Source organism: Neopelma chrysocephalum, unplaced genomic scaffold (assembly GCF_003984885.1).
Source record: "Neopelma chrysocephalum unplaced genomic scaffold, ASM398488v2 Primary Assembly neopelma1_74, whole genome shotgun sequence".
NCBI classification, from domain to species: domain Eukaryota; kingdom Metazoa; phylum Chordata; class Aves; order Passeriformes; family Pipridae; genus Neopelma; species Neopelma chrysocephalum.
The window spans coordinates 7,088,073-7,112,065 of record NW_020897735.1 but is presented as its reverse complement, the minus strand read 5'-3'; the positions used below and the strand labels follow the sequence as shown (position 1 = coordinate 7,112,065).

The window sequence follows — 23,993 nt, the reverse complement described above, 5'->3', positions numbered from 1 at the left end:
TGGCGTTAAAGCAAAACATAAACGAGACACAAACACTTCTGTCACCCCGGCAAGGTGACGCTGCCCCAGGCGCCCACCGTGACACCACAGGCAGGTGCCTGACGGAGCCTCCTAAGGAAGGAAACATTCCTGCAGCACCCACGGGTGCTGAGGTCAGGCCAGGCCTTACCTTCTCTCTTCATGCCCATGGCCAGACACTTCTGGTAGCGGCAGTACTGGCAGCGGTTGCGCTGGCGCTTGTCGATCAAACAGTCCTTGTTGTCGCGGCAGGTGTAGGTGAGGTCCTTCCGCACCGTGCGCTTGAAGAAGCCTTTGCAGCCCTCGCAGCTGTAAACCCCGTAATGTTTTCCTGTGGGGGACGAGACTCGGGTTAAAAGTGTCTCCTCCTCACCACACGGACCGTCAGCTCTTCCCGGGGCCTGTCTCTCAGCAGGATCTGGGGCAGGCAAAGGTTTCCTGGAGCCCTGAGCAGGAGAAGTTGTTGAAGAGCAGTGGCTTCGCCCTGACTTGACTTCCATAAAATCGGGATGCGCTCCGTGGGCTGCAACCTGCCTCCCACGCAGGAAAAGCCCTCGGCATTTCTTAGGCATACATCAGGGGAGAAGCAGTGAAACAGCCTCTGAACTCCCCATGCCAGGCACACGACCCAGCCTGCTCTGTACCATGCACCCACCCTCCAAAGTCCTGGCCTTTGGGCTGGCAGTGGAGCGTGGGTGCATGGTGCAGGCACAGGAGGGGTCCCTAAGGACTCACAAACTAGGAACCAGAGCTCTTCTGGAGCAGAGAGCTTTTAGAACAGCGTGACAATAAAGGGAATTAGCACATCTTTATCTCCCAGACTCTGTGTCAAGCTCATCTTTTTATCTGGCACTGTGTGACAGTACCACTGCAGATCAAAGGATGGGGAGAAGGAGGGACACTTGCTGATGCCTTGTTTTCAGATGGGCTGAGGATGTAACTCCACTGCTAAACAGGGACCTGGGGTCTGCCAGCTCAGCTCAGAGCCTGCCCTGGACCAGGCTGGTCAATAAGGGACTTTTCATCTCTCCTCTGAGAGCACAGGAAGCTGTGCCACAGGGAGCTGGGGAGTCATGCCAACCCTCTCCCAGGGCACTCGTATCCGGAGCCCACTGCTGTGAGCCCTTCCCAGGGCAGGCACCAGCCTTACCTGAAGATCTGTCCCCACAGATGGCACATATGTGCTTGGTGAAGGAGGCCATCGTTCCTGAGGGATGTGCTGGCACTTTGAGGACTCCATTGAGCCCCAGGGGTGGCTTAATGTCTTCTGTGCTGGTGACGGAGTTCATGGGCGAGTTGAGCTGTTGAGGCAGAAGCACAGGGCTCAGTGGGGACCAGAGACATGGGATGTGTGGCTGTGCCAGCTGGGACATGGGGCTGGATGGATGAGCAGGGGACAAGCTTCCAGTGGGGACCAGCACCACTTAAAACACCCACCACAAAGCTGAACCTCTGGGTTCATGATTTGGGCACATGAGTGCTCACCTGCTGCCCTGGCATAAGAGCTGGGCACGCAGGGAAGACGATCTGCAGTGATGGCTCGTGGGAGAGCTGCTGGCTGGGGGCGAGTGTTTGCATGAGTGATGAAGGCCAGGACACTCGTGCATATCCTTTCATCATTCTCTCTCCAAAGGAACGCTTCATGGTAAATAAACAGATCCCAGATGCAATGGGGCCTGGCTTTCCAGAACTGGCTTGGGTGGGACACGTCTCTGCAACTTCCACGTGTGTCTCCTTCCCTCCCCAGTGAGCTTGGCCCCCAGCAAGCAAAGAATGGGGTGGAAGCTGAGTGCTGGCATGGCACTGATATGAAGTGAAGGATGCCTGTGGAGCAGGGCAGGGCTGTTATCCTCCTGTCTATAGAGAGAAACTGAGGCAGGGAGACGTAGGACTGACCCATCTATAAAGGACACAAGCTCACGGAGACCCTGTGAGGGTCTGAGGTGGATGGGGGAGCCAGACTCAGTCACCTCAGGGACAGAGTGCTCCTCTGCTGGGACCACTGCACCGGGGACTGTCGCAGAGCCACCATCACTGTCAACCTCTAAACCCAAGTTGGATACACAGGATCGTGCTTCAGTTTGTTGTGTTTCTCTACCTAGTAGAGATCCTCAGCAATTGCACTTGTCACAAATTAATTCAGGGAAGTCCCAGGGCTTGTGATCTGTCAATTAGAGCAGAGCAGCCGTTCCTCCGGCTTTTAAGTCTCCAGGCTGGTGGGGAATATTTGGCAGGCAGATGACTAACAACCACAGAACAGAGCCAGGTAAACCCACCCTGGAGGAATGTGATGGATCTGCCTCCCTCTCCCACCCTGGTGGGCCAGCTGATGAATCAAAGGCAGCCAGGACCTGGTGGCACCGAGGGATACACTCCTGGGCTTCAGCTGCTGTTCCATAGGGCAGAGAGAGGAGGGACAAGTGGGTCCCCAGGCAGAAACCTCTCTCTTTGGGTCCCCAGGCACATGCTCTCACTTTGCTACCCTGGGAGCAGGGGCTGCCACTCAGGGTCACCAGCTCCAGCAATCCCTCCCAGTGCACTCTGTGGGAAATGGAGCCATTTCCCAGGTGCAGCTGGTGGCTACGGCTCGTGTCATGCTGCATCACTGGCCGTGGACACGTGGGACTGAGGGCAGAGGCCACGGCTGCCTGACGGAGATAAGCCTTCCACCACCACTTCCCCAAGCCCCAGAACACAGAGTCCACCCAAGCAGCCCCCTGAGAGCATCAGCAGGATGGTGAGCAGAGCAAGACCAGCCCAGGAGGGGTGGGAGTCCCGTGCATCAACTGGTGGGCGCTGAGTCAGCCCCAGGCTGGGGTGGCGGAAGTCATCGGTTCCTCTCCCAGCTCTGGCCCAAAACCTCAGCGGAGGCACCACGTGCACCCCGGGGTTCCCACACCGCCCCGGCGCCTGCCCCGTGCCTTCCCCTCCCGGCTGGCCACCGAGAGAAACCGGCAGCACGTGCAGGCAGGGAGGGGGCAGAGGGGGAGGCAGCAGCCCCTCGCCTTGGCACAGCGCTTCTGCTCCGGGACAGGACGGCTCCAGCTCAGCGAGTGAGTGGGGACGCAGGAGGAATCAGTACTTTTCTTCCCCAGTGATGCCAGAATCTCTCGGCGCCTTCCCTTCCCTCTTCAGCTCGTTGCACCAGGGGACCGAATCCCGTCCCTTCTGGCAAGCAGAGCTTTATTCCTCCTCCCACCCAAAAAAAAAAAAAAAATCCCACCCCGTCCCCGGTCCCCCAGGCACCCTTACAAAGAGCATTGTGCAAAGGCAGACGGCGGCTCTGGAAAAGCCTAATCCCGTGTCTGATCTCTCCCCGCTCACCCCCGGGCGCCCCGAGCTGCTGCCAGCGATGCCTGGGGCGGCTGCACCACACAGCCCTGCAAACTGCATGCAAAGTCCCTCCCTTACAGCTCTTATTGAAAATCCTGCACTTTTTTTTTCGTGTTTTCACAGAATTTTTAGGTAAGAGGGTTTAAATAATACGTTAAATCCCGGTAAGCTGCAGAGCTGCTGCGTCTAGACCCCCCCAGTCTGGCTGGGACCCTGCTCGCTACTGCAAACTATTCCTGCCCCGCACATGTCACCCATAGCCCAGCCCGGCACCAGCATCCCCTTCCCACAAGGGCCTGGTGGCTCCCTGGGTGCTGAGATGCCATGGCAGGACACCCTGCCTCCTGCCCTGATTTTGGGGCTGCGTTTGGAAACCGTGCAGGATCCTGGGAAGCTCACACTGCTGGAGGGAGGGCAGGGGGAGCACTTGGAGCATCCTCCAGCACTGGCACCAAGGGCTGCTGGGTCCTCACCTCTGCAGGACCAGATGGGATAGACAGAACGCCCTGTTTTGGGAGCCTGATGGCTCCTCCCCACCCCGGTGGAGCCGGAGTGGAGAGGCCCCACCCTGGGGACCCACCGCACCTCGCGCACCGCGTGCCCTTCTGCTCTGCTGGCTTTCCCGAGGCGACGAGGCATGGCCTGATGGCAAGTGGCATCTGCCATCTGATGCAAACCACCTTCCATCAGTGCCATCCCCGCCCGGCGACGGGGGCCACACGCCTCATTACCCCGGCGCTCTGCCGGCCGGTGCAGCGGCGCGGGAGCCACGCTCCCCTCTGCGCATCGGCCTCGCCGCCGCCCGCACCCTCCTCCTCCTCCTCTAGCCCAGGTAGGCGCCTCTGCAGGGATGGGAACAGGGGCCTAATGCGCCCAGACAGGGAACAGATGGCAGGAGCCATTAGGCTGAAGGCCTCCGAACTGTCACCTCGAGGAAAACCACTTAAGACAAGTCCCCGGACGGAGGACGGGCGTTCGTGCCGCGCCAAGGGCTGGAGCCGCGGCGCTGCCAGCGCGCTCCCGGCACCATCCCACCACGCTCTCGCTTCCCTTTCCTGCCCTGTAGCTGTGTTTTGTTTCAGTTCCCCCGGCCTGCCAAGCCCCAAAAGCAAACTGCACCTTATAATCGGTGCTGGGGGTGCGTTGCCCCTTCCCCGTCGTCTCCCCGGCTTGTGGCTCGCCCCGTGTTGCCTCACATCCCCCTTCCCGCTCCTTCCCCACCACTTTGGCGCTGCTGCTGCTAATTTTGTTCTGACTGCCCGTTCCCAGGCGCCGTTTCAGTTCCCCTTCCCTCGGCCACGGGATGGGAGGCGATGTGTCCACCCCACTCACCCACAGCGGGGAGCAGGGTGCAGGTCTGTGGGGGTCACGGGCTGGATCCTGCACGGGAGAATCCCACCCAAAGGCAAATAACTCTGTTGCCTCTCCATCCAGCACTGGGATGCTGGACCCTGGGGAAGCTGCCTGCGGGTCCCTAGGGATGGGACTCAGCGCAGCCCCACGCAGAAAGACCTGTTATCTCTGGAAATAAATCAAGCCAATATTTAAAAATAAAGGTGCTGGCAGGTGCTTGACTCCCAGAGAGGGCCTGGAATAAATAAAGCCACAGCGAGTGGCAGGTGGTGGCCAATTCCTTAATCTGCCCTTTTACTAAACATATACCGTGCGAGCAGCCAGCAACAGGTGGCAGGGGCTGGCCAGCGCCCCGATCTGGCTATTTTTAAAAAGAGCTTATCTCTCCCTAGTTGGAGGGTTTTTTACATAATCTTCTGCCAGCAAAGGCCAATCTTTCCCCTGCAAGGAAGAACGGGCAGCGGGCAGGGGACCCCTGGGTGTGCACAAGTGACAGGACAAGGAGGAACAGCCTCAAGCTGTGCCAGGTTTAGATTGGCTATTAGGGAAAATTTCTTCACTGAAAGGGTCGTCAGGCATTGGAACAGGCTGCACAGGATGAGTCCAGGAATCACCATTCCTGGAAGTGTTCAAAAGGCTTGTGGATGTGGCCCTTGGGGGCATGGTTTTGTGGTGGACTTGGCAATGCTGGGTTAATGATTGGACTCAATGACCTTAGAGGGCTTTTCCAACCTTAACAACTCTATGATTCTACCGGGACCATGGGCCGGCCCTGGAGGGGATGTGCTGAGGTGATAATCCCAGGGTACAGACAGTCTTAGGGTGGCTCTGGCTCCTGCCTGCAGGTGACCCAGGGGTGGTCACTGCTCCCCTTTCACCCCCTGTTCACCTGGGGACGAACAGGTGATCCATGGCCATAGTCTGGCTCTGCTGGCCCCTCATAGCCCACCCAGGGCAGCCCCTCAGGCAGCTCCAGCCAAAGGAGCAGGATGCCTCCAGCTTAGCTTCCCCCTTGGGCTTCTGCTTTTCGCCTCCTTTTGGGGCCTGTCTGGATGAGGAAACCCAGGGACGTGGCTTCTCCCCAGCTAAACAAGCAGCACAGACATCCCCACCACTTACCTGTGGGCTGCTGGTGCCAAATCCCAGGCTGGGGGTGGAGGGGACGGACATTGAGTGCGGGCCCATGGGGGAGCTGATGACGGAGAAGGGAGGGCCCATGCCATTGATGGGCGAGCTCAGGGTGCTGATGGGCGAGTGCAGCTGGCCCGGGGAGCCCAGCGAGGAGCCGATGCCCGGCCCGATGGACGGGTGGAGGGACGGGGTGGCCATGGGCCCCCGGCTCGTGGGGGAGTTCAGGGATGTGGAATTGACTTGGTTGGAGAAATCTGGAAGAGAAGAAAGAGAGAAACGGGGTTGAGTCTCCCAGCTGGGACAGGCTCTGATGCGTCACCCTGAGATGCAGACCCCTGCTCCTTGCCCTGCCGAGGGGCTGCTTTTCATCCTGCCCCAAAATCCCCAATGCACCTCCATCTTTCCAAACCACCCTCTGTTGGAGCATCTACACAGGCATTAAGAGAGCTGCTGAGAGCATTTCCACCTTGAGACAGGCATCAGTGCCCTCCTCCACCTCACTCACACGCTGTACCCTGACTCTAAGCTCTGCCAGGGATTCAGCATTGCTGCTCCAGCTGATGCCATCCATGCCACAGGATAATTTGGATTTATCACAGGGCCAGGCCACGCATGGAGAACACAGGGCTGCAGCAGTGGTTCAGCAGCAAGAGCATGTCTGTGCATCACACATGTGGTGTGTGTGTCCCTCCACACACCAGCATGCCACAAGGAAGGCTGGGTGCTCGAGGGTTGGACTGGATGATCCTGGACATCATTTCCAACCCAAATGATTTTGTGGCTCTGTGTGCTGGCCAGGAGGAACACGTCTGCCTGGGGAGTGGGGAGTGGGAGCAGCTCTGCAGGCACAGGACGGGCTGTGTCTGCCTGCGCCCCAGCGGCTCCGCCGTCCCGGGGGAGCGGGAGGAGGGGGGCGGGAAGAGGGGGTTATAAATAGACTTCGATTCTCCCAAGAGGAGACATGGAGCCATTCCTGGCACATTTCCTCCTCATCCTGTCACGCTGCTTGCAAAACAATCCCGAGCGAGGAAGGGGCTGGCTCGTGGCCCCCGGGCAGGCTGCGAGCGGGAGCGGACGGAAGGCGGCGGGGGCGGATGGGCAGTGTGGATGGGGCCCCCCCAGCACGGCCACTGCTCACCCTGACACCCACCAGGACCCCCCAGTTTGCACCAGCAAACGTGGATCCACAGAGGAGGAAGCACCAGCCCGACTGCTTAGGCAAGGGGCCCTTCATGGTGGGTCTGGGAGCCACTGCTTTTGGCTATGGACCCCAAATTCTGGAAAATGTTGCCTTCAGTCTGCTTGGAGCCAGCTGTCTCCCCAGGATTTTGGAGCAATTAGCACATGAATGTTACACAGTGGGGAAACATGCTCGCTGAACACACAGCAGCCCAGCCCCAGCAATCCTCCCCAGAGATCACCCATCCCAGTGGGGAAATCCTGGGATGAGGAAGCGAAGGCTCAGCAAGGCATGGAACCAGCATCCCATCGTTGCACCCAGAGTCCCATCACTGCCCCCAGCATCCCATCACTGCACCTAGAGTCCCATTGCTGCCCCCAGAATCCCACTGCTGCCTCCAGAATCCCATCACAGCCCCCAGCATCCCATGAGCATCCCTGGCCCGTGGTGGAAGGGAGCATCCCTGTCTCTGGGGGCCCGGCCTCGACTGGCTCTCAGAGGATGTTGATATAAAACAACCTGGGGCCACCACGTCACCCCTGGCTGAGTGACGTGCGGGCAGCACAACAGGAACCCCAGGAAATTCCTTCAGGCTTCGGGGTCTGCTCCGGGGGTTTAGCACAGCGGGATTGTGTTTTTAAAGGGCTGGGAGGAGGAGCAGGGTTGGGCATGGGGATGTGTTCTGGAGAGCCCCCCACTGTCATCCCAGCAGGGGGAAAGGCAGGAGCTCATTCTGGAGCAGAGTTAGGGGGTCCCAGCCAGGCTTGAAGGACCCCAGAAACACCCACAGCAGAGGTGGTGGATGGACACCTTCCAAGGATGCACCGGATCCCCAGCCAGGGGAAACAGGCACTTGACCAGCCGGCAAAGGGAAGGCAGCGAAGTCCAGTCTTTCCTTTTAAAAGATCCTGAATATTTAAGGCAGGAGAGGTCACAGGCAGGTTACTGGCGACCAGCCCACGCCTACTCAAGCACATCAGAAAGCAAAGCACGTGTGGGGCCGGCACCTCTCCCGAAATCCCCATCCCCGGGGTACCATGGGAGCTCCCCGACCCTGCACATCCCACATCAGCTCCCCTCATCCACCCTGTTCACACACGGATGTGATCCCCAGCACCCAGCACCCAGTTGTGAACTGGGTGTGTGTGGGAAGGATGGTCCAGAGAGAATAATTCAGGCAACAACAAAAAGGAAAGGAGAGGACTAACCAAGCATGGAACCGGGAGATGTGGGTGCTGGCACAGACAGATTTGGGTGTGTTTTCACCCAAACTCCTTGGCCACATTCTCTGAAATCCAAACCAGACCTGAACTCCTTCAGAGCCCAGCTCAAGCAACCCCCTGGACACTGGGATGTTTCCACTGCTCATCCAAACACTCCCCCCTCCAAAACCCTGCTGGAAGAGCTGCAGCAATGGGAAACATTTTACCTCCAAACAACAAGCAAATATGGAAAAGGGGTTGGGTTTTTTTCCTTAGCAAAATCAAGAGTCCACTTGAGGCAACTCAGGGCAGATGCTGCCAGCCCCTGGCTCAAGGGGGAGTGTTCCCAGCAGGAAGATGAGTTTGGAGAAAATAATGACTCGAGGCAGGGAGATGGGGATTGGAAGTAGGACATGAGGAGCCCACCCTCCTCCCTCATCACAAGTATCCTAGAGGACCCTGAATGAAAAAGGAATGCTTTAAAAAAGGAAAAAAAGCCTAGACTGAGGAAAAACCCTTAATAGAAACAAATTCCCAAATTGATGAACTGCACTTGGACTGCAGCAAACACAGGAGGCATTTTCCCAAATGCATTTTCAGTTCAAGTAGTGTGAGACTATTCCTTTTCCTTGCGGAGTTCTGCCATTTAAAGCTGTTGTGTGTGACTATCTCTTGATCAAAATAAACTCTGTGCCTGTTTCTAAATTAAAAAAAAAAAAAAGGAGAAAAAAAAGTTCTGAAAGCATTTCCCCTCTGTCACACCCATCAACTGCAGCTATTTTCTCTGTGTGTCCTTTGTTAAAGCACAACGACCTCTATATATCCCAGAAGATGCCCCATGGCAATTGGGAGATCAGAAACCAGAGCTCGTCAGCAGCTGAAGAATTTGCAATGAAGCTCTTTTTCTTCCTCTAAACTACGGACCCGCCAGCCACAAAATTTGGATGGGAAATTTTCCCAAAGAATGTGACATTCAGGGCAGGGCCACGTGATCCCTCTTGCAGTGGTGGTGCTCTGTGGCTGCACAGAGCCACGGGCGTGATCCCGGCTCTGCTCCGTGGCACAGGAACCACCACACGGATACCAGAGCCAGAGGGTTCTGATCTGGCCTCCAGATAATGAGCCTGAGCCTTGTTTTTTCTGGCACAGTGTGCTCCTCCCTGCCCTTTCCCTCAGCAGGTACCTGTCTTTCCAAGATCTCTTCAGGATTCCACCATTCCCGGGTGGGGAAACTGAGGCACGGGGAGAGCAGTGCCCCTGAGGAGGCAGGGGGCAGACAACGACGTAAAAATTTGGTTTTGAAGGTTGATGTGACCTTCACCAAGGTCACACACAGGAAATGGGAGCCAAAGCTGGGAATAGATCCTGGCTCCTGCAAGATCCAGGGTAGCATCTCAACTGCTGAATCAACCTTTCCTGTGGTTCTTTTTCCCTCCTGCCTCTGTGACAGACAGAACTCTCTTACTATTATCATCACCATAAGAAGAAAAAGAACAAGGGTATTATTAATAATTTTCAATGAGGGGAAAAACCATCTTCATAAAACATTTGTCCCCGTTTTCATCCAGCTGCATCAGACCAGTGCAGCCAACTACCCAACATCCCTGGGCAGCTCCACTGCTATTTTCCACTCCCTTGGCATTCTTGGGGCCAAGAGCACAAATCTCCACTTTGGACCCAGCAAATATCCATGGCTGGACGTATCCCAGATGGGCAGGTCAGACCCTCTGGGAGCTGCAGTTGCTGGAAGCATCCGGAATGCCACCAGCCCTTGCAATCCCTCCCTGTGGCATTTTGTCATGCAGTGCACGGGACTCCAAGTGCTGCTGCTTGGCCAGGGCACGTCTGCAGCAGCTAAACCAGCTTCTGCTGATCCGGCAGTATCACGAAGGGCTGTGATTTTAACATTTCTAGACCACAAAACGTCCCAAAGCAGAAACAATTCCAACGGCGCAGAGGTGCCTTTTTTTTTTTTCCCCAGGATAGCTCATTTGTACCGGAATAAACTGTACCAGCATAAGCTTTCGCCAGAATAATCTTCATTTATGCTTAAGAGGCTTTGCCAGTAAAACTACAGTGACCTAGCTCTGCTGGAAAACCTTTTCTGGCATATCCAGGGAGTTTCCTCAGCAGCTCAGTGCCTCGGCGCTCGGCTTCTGCGAGAGGGGAAGTTAAAAAAAAAAACATATTTCAAGGCACAAACAGACTCCCCAAGTCGTGTTTTTCTGCAGCTGAGTAGAGGACACAGCCCACAGCCCTTCTGGGTGGGATCAGAGGGGTCTGCAGGCACTCCAGGGCTCGGTGGGAACACACAGTGGGAACACCCCACGTGCCTGTCTCTGACACCAGCCGAGATTTGGAAGGTCACCCACAACCTCTGGCTTCCGCTTTTTTTTTTTTTTTTTTTCACCTCAGCACCTCTTCCTCCTTAATCAGAAAGCAAATCAATTCTGAGTATTAAACAGCAGGAAATTCTAAATTTGGGTTGCCACTCCCTTCCTTAAGTCAGCCCTCCCCGTTAGGGCTTTGCAGCGCTGCGGGGCCACTCTGGGAGGGGAGTGGGATCAGGAGCTGAGATCAGGCTTCTGGAAACCTCCTCTTCCTCTGCTCTCAAGAGTCACTTTGGTGGTGACCAGGTTCCAAACCCTGACACCCAAATGCACATGGGATCTGCAGGTAAACACAGCACCCCGAGCCCACAAGCACTGTTCCTTTTCTGGTGACTCTAAACCTAAATGAACTCGGTAGTGAAAATCACTGTCCTTTTGCTCTCATTCCTCAAAAGTAGTTCAGAAATCTTGTGTGCTCTTCAGACAAGGAACCTCAAAATGATGGAGGTTCCCCCCTCCCTTCCTTTCGCCTTCCCAAGCAAACTGGTGGCAAACAGTGGGATGAGGGGAGCAACAGGCAGACAGTGGATCTGGGCAGGACACGAGGGTTTGGCTGCAGTTTTCATGGGAAAATTGCCATGGTAATAGTGACCACAAGAGGTCAGGTCCTCACTTTTGTCCTGTTCACAAACTCAGTGATGGATTTAAATAGCCCCTGGCCTACAATCTTGAGTAAGTTTGCTCTCAATTTATATCAGCAGAGCTGAGAACTGAAGTGAGGATGGAGCAAGAACTGCCCCTTCCCGTTCCAGGGACGGGTGTTGCTGTGGACCCAACAGTGCCTGACTTGGACAAACTCAGGGGGATAAGCTGCATGGTGCAGCGTGGCTGTTATCCCAGAAAATCACCCACAGGTCCAAGAAACAAGCATCATCCTGTGGCCCAAGCACGTTAAGCTGCATTTATAGCACTTTCCCAGAGAAGACAGGCAACTGATGCTCTTAAATCACCCGAGTGCCAGGCACACAGTGCCCAGTGCCATGCTTGGAATGCACTCCAAGACTTCAGAAGATGCAACTGTGTTAAATATACATCCCTTCTGAATATTGTTTCCACAGCTACAGGCAGAAGGATGTAGGAGCACGGGATGTGCAGTCAAGTGTGCTGAGTAGCTCTGATTTCACTGAAAAGTAACTGGAACTGATTTTTCTTTTTACATTTCTGGACTAGAGTACAAAAACAAACCTGAGAACATCCCTCTCAGGCCTCCTAAAGTCTGCACAGGGGACAGCACACAGAAACATGTCTTTTTGCAGGCATTTGAAGATCACCACATGCAGTTTCTCTTTGGGAAGCTGCTCCAAAGTTTGGGGGTGTTTCTTAAGCCGTGCTCGGCACCTTCCCCCAGGAAGCACCAGGTGATGCCACAGGGGTTCAACCTGCTCGAGGATGGTGAGAAACTCGGTTTCAGCTGCTCTCTGCTCCGGGTGGGTTGTTCCTCCTCCCATCAGGTTTCACTTTGACCAAACTAAAACCTCAAAGCCACACAGCTTCTCACCTCTGGCTCCCTGCTCCCACCCGAAATGCCCCATCAGGACCGCTCGGCACCTCTGCCAAACCCAGCCAGGAGCAGAGGTGTGTTTTGGGGCTTCAGTGCAGCATCAGGGTCCCCTTCCAGGGATTTCCTTGGCTGGAGGAAATCCAGCAGCACCCTCTGCGTGCTGCCAGCCTGGCCCCTCACAGGCATTAGCTGCTGCCTTCCTGCCAGCATTTCACCTTATGGGCTGATGGACCGTGGCATGGGATTACAGTGCCCACGAGCAGCTTTTCCACGGCACTCTGCAAACCAACCTCTCCCTTCTCAGCCAGAGTCCCTGCTGCACCACTCAGGAAACCTCTGCTCTCTTCCCACAAGGTGAAGGGGAAGAGGAAGCACAAGATCATCCTATTGCCAAGCCACGGGGGCTCCCCAGAGTGGTACCCACTCCAAACCTCGCAGCAGCGCTCCAAGGAGTTGGCAGCATCCCTATCCCACGGAGCAGAGCTGGGTCACCTCTGTTCCTGCATCTCCAACACCTGTTCTCCCTCTCTATCCTATTTTATTTTCTCCTTTGGATACAACTCTGCAGGAAACCCCAGCCCTCCCCAGTGCCACAGGGAAGGACCACAGTGTGATCACAGCCATGGGCCAGGCTGGCAAGTCCTGGGTGGCATCTGGGGGCCTCTCCCCAGACAACCTGCATGGGTGACCACACGCTCACCCGTGTTCCCATTTTTTGGCAATCTGGCTCAGAGCACCACAGGGTCACTTTTGGGAGACACTCATTCCTAACCCACCCCATCACCTGCTAGAGCCTGGCTTCCCAGGGGTCTGGGGACACCCCACCACAGGATCCACACCAAACAGGGGATGTTTGTGCCTGATGCTGCAGAGCACGGAGGAGGGGGGAACCCTGCTGAGGACACGTGTGCCCAGGAGAGACACAGCCCCCACGCCAGGGCTGACCAAGTGTGCTCAGCTCCGGCACAGGGGCTTATTTCATATTTTTTGCCTTAAAACCCCATCCCACCCTCTCAGCAGCCCCATAAAAGCACAGCCCACTCTCGGAGCTCCTGTCAGAGCTGGAAGCCTGTGGGGGTTACTCCTGTCTCCGAGGGGGAAGGACTGAAAAGAGGAATTTTCCAGAAGCCGCTCTGCCCACGAAGAACCGCCATGTCACCAGAGGAAACGCCTGCAAACGCCTCTTCCTCCAGCACTCCCGGCTTCCTGCCCCGCGTGGACCCCCATCCCAAATCATCCCCCCCTCCCATGGAGGACCCCCACCCGTGTTTGCTTCGGTTTGCATCTCCCAGGCAGACAGGGCAGCCTCCAAGCCCCTTTGGCAGGAGCTGGGGCAGCGGGCGGAGAAGGGAAAAGCAGGAAGCGTGAGAGAGAGCGGGACATATGGAAAGTGTGAGGAGCCCCTGGGAGAGCAGGGAAGCCCAGGGGGAGGGGGCGGGTGGCTCTCCGCTCTCCCCCACCCTGGCAGCGGTGGGTGGAGGGGGAGGGTGCACCCAGGCAAACAAGGATTCTGCTGATAAAGCAAATGTGACTCAATCACACGCTTGTGCAAAGATGTCACAACAGTCCTGAGAAATTACAGGCTCCTATTTCATCCCTCAAGGGCCGGCGCTGTCCCTGCTCTCACAATGTGCTCTGTTCTGCTGTCAGCGGCGCAGCGAGTGCCCCTAATTTACTGGCTGGGAACCCGCTGCAGGAACAGGCAATAATAGGTGCAGTGTAGTGCTGCTGCCAGGGCTCCTGGGCTGGCAGCAGGAATGGGGGGATGGCTGACGAAGGGCTCGACGTGGTGGCTCTTTGGAGCCAGTGCCATCGCTGGCAGCAGCAGCTCCGAGCAGGGACTCACTGTCCCCTCCCTGCCCTGAGCTTTCAGGCCATGGGACGAGGGACAGACGCCCCCAGTCCAGCTCTTGGCCCCAAACGTGGCAGAGTTAGGAGCACCTGAATAAACCCTGCTTGGGGTTGCACCTCTGCACCTTCTTGAGTGGCCTCATGCACCCCCGACAGGGGGTTTGGGGGACACAGACCCTGCTGCCAAAGCACAAGGGCTCAGCCCCCATTGCTGCAGTCGTTCCCTGCCACTAACCTTCCCCAAACACAGCCAGGAGCAGGCCATGCCAGGGGGGAATTTGTACCTGCTGGCCCCCTTCCAGCCTCCAAAGAGCACTGGTGAATCCAAAACATCAGGAAAAGATGCCAACAGAGGGGAAGATTCTCCCTCTGCTCCGTAAAGACAGTGGGCTGCACCCGGGGGTCCTTTCAGCCCTCCCTGATGGACATGACCAGCGTGGGGACATGGTGGTGGTGCTTCCCAATGCCTGCCCACCCTGTCCTGGGAATCAGAGACCTCTGCTTGGAGCTCCTCAACCTCCCTGCAACCGCTGACCTTCCCAGCCTCCCTGACTCCATCCCGTTCTCCGAAAAGAGCGCGGTGAGAGCAAAAGCACAGTGGTCCCGCAGGTTGCTGGAGCTCATTATGGCCTTTTAATTACATTCAATTGCGGTTTTATGGGCTTACGGGCAAATTGGAAATGATCTAATTGCCCTTGAGGGGGTGCTGGGCTCTGAGCTATGAAAAACCAAGCAGGATCCAGCGAGACGCGCGGGGAGCTCGGAAGCATTAGGCTCATTCCAACAGAAAGAGGAGAAGCTTTGACTCACACTGAAGATCCCCCAGGACTTCCCAGAAATGAGCCACACACGTGGCACACGCTGAGAACACCGGAGAACCCGGATCAGGCGCTGCCCCACTGCCCTAGCCTGTCCCACCTGCTGTCCCCAACACCTGGATCCATCCCCCCAAGAGGAGGATGGATGTGGAGAGGAGGTGGGCTCAGACCTGGAGCTAAGCTCTCTGCTCCTGGGGGACCCACTACCTGGAGCCCTAAAACATCCCCCTCCAAAGCAGGCAGGGAAAAAAGCAGCCAAAAAGGGTGCAATGAAGCAGGGATGAGAGCTCTGGGAAACAGGAGCTCTCAGCCCTCAGCTCCCTATATTCTCCCTCCAGGAGATCTGGGATGAGCCAAATCCCAAAGACCAAGAGCAGGAGCAGCCCGGCAGCTCTCCCAGCCACTGGCTTTGAGATCTGTGGGCTAAAACACGTGTTCCCCAGTTGCTCATGGGCCCTGGAGGTGCAGAGCTCCAGGACAAGGGATGTGCTGCCTCTACTCTTATTTTGCTGATTTTGGGGGCTGACCAGAGGCGCGGGCAGGAGTTGACAGCACCTCCACACCTCCCAGCTGCTCTTCTGCTCCACCCTGCGGTCAGTGCTGCGAGCAACCATCACTTCAAAAGTCCTACAGGATCCATGTGATGGGACAAGCTCCATCCTCAGGGCCTGAGATGGCAGCAGGAGGCGAGAGGAGGACGCAGCCGTGTGTCGAGGATTCCTTCCTCCGCCCGGCTCCCAGGAACAACGGCCCACAAACCACTGGCCAGACGGATTATATTACGGTGCTGTGCGTGCACATTAATCCAGATTTGAGATAATTACAGTCATTCACTTGGCATAATGGGCTTTAATCGACCCAGCGTGGCTGGTGCTGGTGCTCGCCGCCAGTGTGCAGCCGGCAGCCCAACATGCCAAAGCTGTGCTGCCACTGGCCACACCACGACCAGTCAAAGGCAACGCCGCTAACTGGTTTCCCAGAAAAACAGATTTCCAGGAAAAACAGTTGTGGTAATTTTCCTTAGGACGACAGCAAGGCCACGTGGGTCTTCCCATCTCTCAGCTGAGGCCAGGCAAGCCTGGCTTGGGCACGAGGTGTCATCTGGTCAGGACACATCTAGTGAGCATCCAAGTGGGATGAGCCATTCTTCCGAGGGCTTCACTGCTGGGAACTGTGCAAGGGCAGCCCATGGGAATGCTGTTTTCCCAAGTCTCCTTGGAGAAATGCCCACCTCTCAGAAGGATGGCTGGTGGTAGGTTCGTCAACAGATCCCTGAAGGTCCCTTCCCACCAGCATTTTCATGCTTTAGTTGTCACAGAGCTGGAAACACAGACAGGCAAAGGATCCCGGGGTCTCAAAACAGCCATTCCTTCCCATCTCAGCTCCTCCTCCACATCTCCACCGATGACTGGAGAATGCTTTGGAGTGAGCCAGTTCCCTCAGGGATAAACCACCCACTTAGTGCACAGCAGCTGGAGGTCCAGGAGAAGGAGCCTGAGAACTGGGTGCCTACCCAGGAAGGTGCCTGACAAGACAGGGAAGGCAGCTGCCAGAGCCAGGTCCCCTCCCACAAAAGCAAGTTCCCTCTGGAAACTACACAACATGCACTTTTCTCCAAGAGAAAGAAGTCGCCTTTGGTCTTGTGTGACCCCACTGGGGTTCAGTAACACGTGCTGGACTGGAGGGAAGGTTTAAGCCCCCTCGACTCCAGCTGTGTGGCTGGAGGGATGGGCAGGCAGGGCTGGGGGGTTGCTCCCCCTTCCCAGGCCAGAGAGGAGGCTTGGGAAAGCTCTTCCCTCCCCCGGGCAGGCCGCAGCAAAGGATGGGCTGCCTGCAAGCTGCCTTTGGGTTTAAGTTTCTGGTTGGAGTCCAAAGCTAATTAGGCTGCGCCAAGTCCAATCAGATAGCGGCGGCTAATTGAGCTCGGCACGGACGGGTCAATGTCCAGCAGGTCTCGGCGTTCCAGGCGTTTTGTCAGCCCCCAGATAACTGCCAGGGCCTGGGAAGGGGAAGGACCCCCACAAAAATGTTCCCTTCATGAACAGTCAGAGTCTTTCCCTGCCAGAGCTGATACAACTCCGGGTTAACCCCTCGGATGCTGCCAGCATCCTCCTCCTGCCCGAGGAACCCCAAGGGAGGAAGATGCCCCAACGGCATTGCTGGGGCAGGAATAAAAGTAGGTGTGGGATGAAACAGGGTGACTGCCCACCATGCTGTCAGGGTGTCACCCCAGGAATGGGTGAGCCATGCCACAGGCCACACAGAACCCCCAAACCATACAGCAACGGCAAACCAGAGGAATTCCAGCCACCCAGCTCCTGAAAACCAGTGAGAGTAAGGACGGTGGAGCTGAGTACTTCATGCTCTTTGCACAGCTCCCAACACTCCCCCAAAGTTGGGTTAGATGTGTCTGCACTCAACTGCAGCCTCCAGGCTATGAAAGAGGGGTTTGTCCAAGCCAGCAGCACAGCTCTGGGAGCCAGCAGGGCTGTGGGACAGGGTCAGCAGCAGTGCCCAGATGTGCCTGGGCATTATGACCTGGCAACAGCCATAAAATGAGGGGACTGCAGCAAGGCACTGGGATCAGAGAGAGCAGTGATGAAGACGAGGGGCTCTGAGGAAGGCTCCAACGAGCCCTCCCTCGGGCAGCTCCCAGCCCCGCTGATCAGCTCCCCCAGCTCCTGACTTAAAGCCATGCACTTCCTTTTTTCCTCTAACCCTTTGCTTCCAGGCCCAAGCACCCTCCACCTGGGCAGGAAGATGGCAGCCTCGATCCCTGCACTGGCAGCGGGAACACCGAGAGCGATCCCCGAGTCCACCCCCTCCACCCCCAGCTGCTGGGAAAGGCTGTTCCTCTTCAGCTGACAAATAGATGAGACGTTTCATTAATAAACCTCAGCTTCTCCTAACACTTCTGATTACAATCTCTCTGTTTGGATCCGTGCTCATATTACACGTTCGTCTCAATTATATATTCCCTTCTCCTTAAATCCCCACTTATCTCCTTTACCACGTAAATCACGGAGTGGGCTCTGGCTTTTTTTTGCCTCCTTAACTTTCCCGGCTCCAACAGCACTTGTAAAATAAAGAGGAATTTAAACTGCAGCATGTCCCAGTGGCCCCTGAGTTCATCTCCCAGCAGACCCACCCAAGGAGGGTGACAGTGGTCCTGCCAAGCCCTGCACCAGCACTCACTTCCAGCCCCACCATGTTCACAAAACACTGTTATTTACTTTTTGCTCAGCCTGGGGCAAATCCTTGCTGAGGCATCACTGGGGACAACTCCCCCCCACAAGGCCCTTGGACCAGCTGGAGCGGAACAAGTGAGACACCAACCAGAGCAGCAGCGCAGGGAGAACCCAGGCTGGCTCCCCCCTCGCTGCCCCACATCCCTCTGGCAATTAAGGCAATTGCCTGCATGGAAACCTAATTATATTAGGGAAGTATTTAGTAATTTTTAACTGTTCAGCTGGTGGCTCAGCTCCCTCCCCCTCCTGCATTCCAGCAGCGCTGGGCAGGAGTTGCAGCTCTGGATTCTCCTCCTCTTCCACCACTGCTTTAAAGAGCAATAGTGAGGAAGAGGAGCCAGGTGGTGTGATGGGCAAGCAGTGGGCTAGGATTCAGGTGGTGGCCCAGGTGGCCCTGGGTGAACTAGAGAATCTCCCACTGCCCTACAGCAGTTTGCCTGTGAGGTTTGCACGGGATGGCTGTGAACTTCCCAGCCCTGGCATGTGGTGGCCTAGGAGAAAGATGCTCTGTGGTCCTCTGCTGTGGTGCTTGGCAACCTGCTGCCCCAGGCAGGTGGTCAGCCCCTGATGTGATGCCCCTCTTGACTGCAAATTCAACACTGCAGTCACAAGGTTTTGGCGTGCCCTGGATGTGTCTCCAACCTCCGCAGGTCACTGTGTACAAAAAACTCAGCAGAGGCACCGCTGCACAAAGACCAGGAGCTCCCACCAGGCTCCCACGGCCCCTTGGAAAAAGCAAGACTCCCAGGACCACCTTGCTCCTGTTTGTCCACAGGCAGCAGAGCAGGAGCCCACCCTGGATTGAGTTGCACCACGGAGAGCTTTGCACCACGGATTGAGTTGCAACGTGGAAAGCTGTGCCCTGTGGAGAGCATCGAGGGGCCCTCACACTGAATCACCCCCATGGGCACATCCAGCCTCAGCTCATCCGGGGGTCAGCAGGACCTCAAGGCTCCCCCAGCCCAAGACAATCCCCTGATTCCCACCCCTGGGAGCAGCCCGGCTGCGCCTTTAAGAGGCGAGGAGGGGAGCGTGATGGCCGGCGTTTTCCGAAGGACCATTAATTTGCCAGCGTCACATGCTCCGCAGCTGCAGCCTGGCAGTGATTTATGCGCCTCTGAAGTTCATCAGAGGGAAAAGTACTTTCCAGGCGCGGCGTATCCCCCTTCCCCTCTCTCTTCCTCACCGGTGCGAGCTGCCCGTGTCCAGAGCCCAGCCAAAAACCCGCGGCTCCATCCATCACCCCCGTGTGTCACCCCCTGCCCTCGCCACCCAGCCCAGGCTCTCCCCTTCTCCCCGGCATCTGCGAGCAAAAGAAAACTTCCTCTGGCTTCCTCGCCTCCGTGACCCAGCGCCAAGAAAGTCATTAATTAATAAGGGGCAGCGCTGATCAGGCTCCTCGGCCGGCCGGGGGGCTGCAGAGCCCCCTCCTCCCCAGCCCCAGGCCCTGTAGCCAAAATAAACGTCAGGGAGAAGGGCGGGCGTCCCCTCCTCCTGCCGCCACCCCCCTGCACGCCGTCCTCCGGGGAGGTTCAAAAGTTCAAGATTTTCACATTTCCCTAACGTTATTTCAGGAAATTGCTGGAGAAAGGAAAGACGGCGCTGCCGAAAAAGCAATCCGCGGGTGGATATAATAACACACAGAATCCAGAGGCAGGACTGGGTGTGAGCCAGGCGTGGTTCGGAAGGAGCCCCATCCCCACCCCCGCGGTACCCGACGTTTATTTTTTTGGCTCGGGAGCTCCCTTGCACATTGCTGACTTTCACCGAGTTTTTCCTAAAGCAAAGCCCGGGATCACCCCCAACCATTTCAAAACAGCCCCTGCAGTGGCAGACACCGGGATATGCTGCCACAAAGACCCCGGAGCCACGATGCTCACAGCACCCACACTTATCACATTGTAGCAGCTGGTTTGGGGGCGATGCTGCCGAGTTGGTTCAAAGCACCCCCAAGAACATCCCCCGGCGCAAAGAATGTGGGTGTCAGTGCCCCAGGTCTTCAGGGAATTACAGTTCGGCCCCAGATGTGCACAGGGCTCCCTGCAAACGCCGCTCTGACGTGTGTTTGGGTTCCCTTCTTGCTTCCTCTCAAAACCCTTCGAATTTCACATTCACACGAACCTCAAAAGCGACCGAGTCACACCTGGGTTTTCACCAAAACCAGGTTATATGACAGCCTTTGCTGGAGGTTCATGGGAAAGGTTCACAAAACTACTGAAACTCTTGGCAAACCTGAATTTGGGGTTACGATGAAACACGAAACTCGGCTGCTTTCATGTGGTTTGGGGTTTTTTTTTGTTGCAAAACATTTGGTGCAGCAGCTCCGGGGCGAGAGCGCGACAGCCGAGCACACGACAGCGTGTCCACAGGAGCGAGGAATTCACACACACCCCGGCAGCAGCGCTGGCTGGCAAATGATTAACTCGGATTGGAAGCCATGTCACCACCCTGGGGGCTGGATCGGTGCCACCATGTGCTTGGGGACGTGGGGCAGAGCTCTTGGCACTGGCAAGGGCCCAAGGTAGGGAGGCTGCCTTGCACCAGCAGCCGTGGAGCCGTGGTCATGGCAAGAGCCTGGATGTGCCTTAGCACGTGGAGATGTGCCTCAGACAGATGCTGATGGCTCCCTGTGGGACCCATCGTGCTTCCAAGATCTGTCTCGTTCCTACAGGGCACTGCACACTTTTTCCCTGCCAAGGGCAAACTCAGCTGCTGGCAAAGAGGGAGTGAGAAACCTTCACTCTCCGATGCTGCTTTGCTCCACCCAAGCACGTGGTGGGGGAGCTGGGGTTGGTTTGCTGCGAGTTTTTTTTAAGTTGGCTGAGCTCTTGGGGTGTCTTGGTGCTTTGGGTCCACTTTGGAATATGCTCTGGATTCCCAATCCTGCAGCACCTTACGGAGCTGCCCTGGTGTCGGGTTAGACCTTACCTGCACTGTAAGGTCAGCTGAGGGGAAGGAGGAAGCACAAGGTTGCCCACACTGGGTGCAACTGGAATCCAGGACATTTGGAAGGCCAATCAAGGAAGTTTATATTAATTACAGAAATGTGTTAATACCCTGGGAAAGCCACCAGCCCTGAAAGCTGTGCAGACATGGCACTGCTCTTCCAAAGCCATTGGAACCCCTCCTGATCTCCCAGCGTGGCTCAGCCCCCCTCCACTACAACCTTCACCATTCCCTCCCTGCACTGACCTCTGCCAGGTCTCAGCCCCCTCACTCCCACCTCCTATTCACATCCCTGGGCCACCTTTCCCCCTCTCTTATACATTTTAAAGCACTGCTGAAAATTCCCAAGACATCCCAAGTAGGTTTATGGCTGCACAGAACCCAGGTGATACCGGGGCCAAGAAGCAGCAGTGGGATGTTGGGTCACTTTCTGAACCCAGCCCAGGTTAGGAAGGGATTAAACTCATTCATATCCAAACTATAAATAATAATAATCACAATAATGTCATTTTTGCAGTGTGGTTCTTTCAATATGGGCTGATTAATGTATTTGTAACGAGCAACGGTAAAGATTTTCAAGCCATCTAATTAGAAGGCTGTTTCCTTTCCAGACATGCCCAAGTCCCTTTGGAAAAGGAAACGTGGCCTCCAGTGCTACCTTTTTGCTGTGGGAATGCTACCCTGTATCCTGAAAGTTAATCAGACACTCAACTTCCCCGGGGGGGCACTACTTGCAATCCCAAATCTACGATATCTCGGAGCTGCCTCCTCGGGGCCTCACGCTGAAGGAGCACCCAGTGGGAGCCAAAAATCCCAGGGAGGTGCTGGTATACAGAGCCATCCTGGCTTCCCACGGCTGGGGAGACTCCAACATGATGGGGAGGAGAAAGGGACACTGCAAGGGATGCACATGAGGGGCAGCTCATCCCGTCCATCACGGCGCCCACCGCCCGTGCTGATGTATTTTTCCGTTCGTGTCTGGCATTCCCAGCAAACACTAACTTCATTATTGATTTGTGCTCATTTGTCATTTTTATAACCTGGCCAGCACTTCTCCTGAGGGCCGTGACTAATTCCACTTCCCCAGGCTGGAAGGGGCGAGAGCCTTTAACTCTTTCAGGAAGGGCTCTGCCGACCCAGCCCCCGGCAGGGCACCCACAGAAATCCCGGATATTCCACAGCCTGTCCATGGCAATGGGGAGAACGTGCCATGATGTGGGGGGACACCTGCCCTCCCCAGCTGAGCAAACAGCTTGGGAGAACCCCCAAGTGCTGGGAAGGCTGATGGAACCAGCTCTCCTTCCTTCCTTCTTTCCAGGCACTTCCCAGCAAAGATTCAGGAGTGAATTCCCAGAGGAGAAGGCCCATTGAGTTAAATGCAGCAGATGCTGCTTCCGAGGGGTGGGATACGGGGAGTACCAAACACGACATCTGCAATTATGGAAAGCCAGATAAAGAAAATCAAATCTCATGCTTCAGGGCATGGGCTGATGAGTACAAGGGTCAGGAAGGAATTTCTCTCCCCTTACACAGCAGTGCACAATTGGGTCAGTGCATTACCGGGTGCCACAAGTCCGTGATTGTTTTTCCCTTTCCTTTTGGAAGCCCTGTGATCTCGCCCCTGGCACAAGAGATGTGTCTGAGGGGGCCATGGCTTCACCTGGTGTGGCAGAGCTGATGCTTCTCCTATCCCCCATCTTCCTAAAGCTCAGCATTCCTAGTCCCAGGCTAAAGATGGCACGAGGACCTTCCTCAAAGCCGGTCCCTCTGCCTTGCTGCTCCGACACTGCTCTGCAGTGCTGCCCGCCCCTCTCAGCCTTAATTACTTCTACTACAATCACCTAAATTAGAACAAAAACTCCCCTGAGTAAGGCCCTTTTCTTCCCCAGTGTTTGTAAAGCCTTTTGTACACCCCTGGCGCTATTTAAATAATAAGCATTATTATAATAAAACCTGCAATGTTGGCTTAGAAAATAAAAGCACTGGAAGAGGGGATGGAAGAGAGAGAACTGAGCAGAAAAACCCCGATGGTTTTGTTCCCGGAGGTCGGGAAGCGTTTGCGGTAACAGCGGTCGCTCTCACTTTACGCCGCATCCAGCATCCTTTCTCTTCCTTAAGCAACTTCTCTATGCTAAAACTTGCTTAGCTGGGAGGATCTAACCACAGGGAAGAGGCTTGAGTTTCAAATTAAAACAAAGTGAGCAAACAAACATGAAGATGGTCTGTAACACGTGTCTATCTGCATCAGCCCTTGCTAAGCCAGGCTTTGCCAAACCACACGCTTCCTAATCCGGACTAACAGTTATTGGCCTTTCCTGCTGCCAAGAAGCTCTTCAGCAACAATTCCCTGTCACCAAGGGTGGCATTTTGTATTGGTCATACTCTACATCTGCCAGAACCAGCAACTTTCCACGGACCCCGCAAAACCACACTTCACAAACCCCATCAAACAGAGTTGATTGGGTTTTTATCAAACAAGACCCATGATTAGTGCAATCTGAAGTATTTAATAATAAGTGAGAGCACCCAACTGTTCTCACTGCAACCATCTACCCAGCACAGCATTTGGGGGGTCTGTAGCTCCATAGGTCAGTTGGCCAGGTTGGGGCACAGCACCCTGCCCTCCTGCTCCCCGGAACCCACGGAGGAGCCCAGCACTCATGTCAAGAGCTCAAGTCCCCCAGCCAGCATCACCACCTGACCCTGCTACCTCGCTGTCAAGCTCATTTTGAAATTTAGTGCAAGATGAGCTGCCCCAGAAAGGTGTAAATCAGCCAGAGGCAGCCAGAGGGTGGGTGTCAAGCTCTGACACCCTCCACCATCCACAAACCTCACAGCCGTGCACAACACCGGCACATCCACAGGCACTGAGTCACGTCTGCACAGGGAAGGGGAAAGGTGGAATCAAAGGTATGAAAGTGTGTTCAGTGGGATTTGGCATGCCCAGACTTGGTCCCTACAACCCAAGAAAAGAAAGCAGGCGCAGAAGGTTTGGGATGGGGCAACGGGAGTTTCAGTGCTG

The 23,993-nt window shown here is 55.8% G+C and overlaps 1 protein-coding gene across 3 annotated transcripts in view; it reads right to left on the bottom strand.

Annotated features, from left to right (window-relative positions):
• RXRA (retinoid X receptor alpha) overlaps window positions 1–23,993 on the bottom strand; it is a 106,094-nt gene that overhangs the window by 30,779 nt on the left and 51,322 nt on the right. For all 3 annotated transcript variants that reach the window (XM_027687500.1, XM_027687498.1, XM_027687499.1), the window contains 3 exons: window positions 5,824–6,089; window positions 1,169–1,319; window positions 170–349 (listed from right to left, as the gene is read on the bottom strand). In XM_027687500.1, the coding sequence (XP_027543301.1) occupies window positions 170–349; window positions 1,169–1,319; window positions 5,824–6,089 (597 nt within the window). Of the gene's footprint in view, window positions 1–169; window positions 350–1,168; window positions 1,320–5,823; window positions 6,090–23,993 lie in introns of those variants that run through there.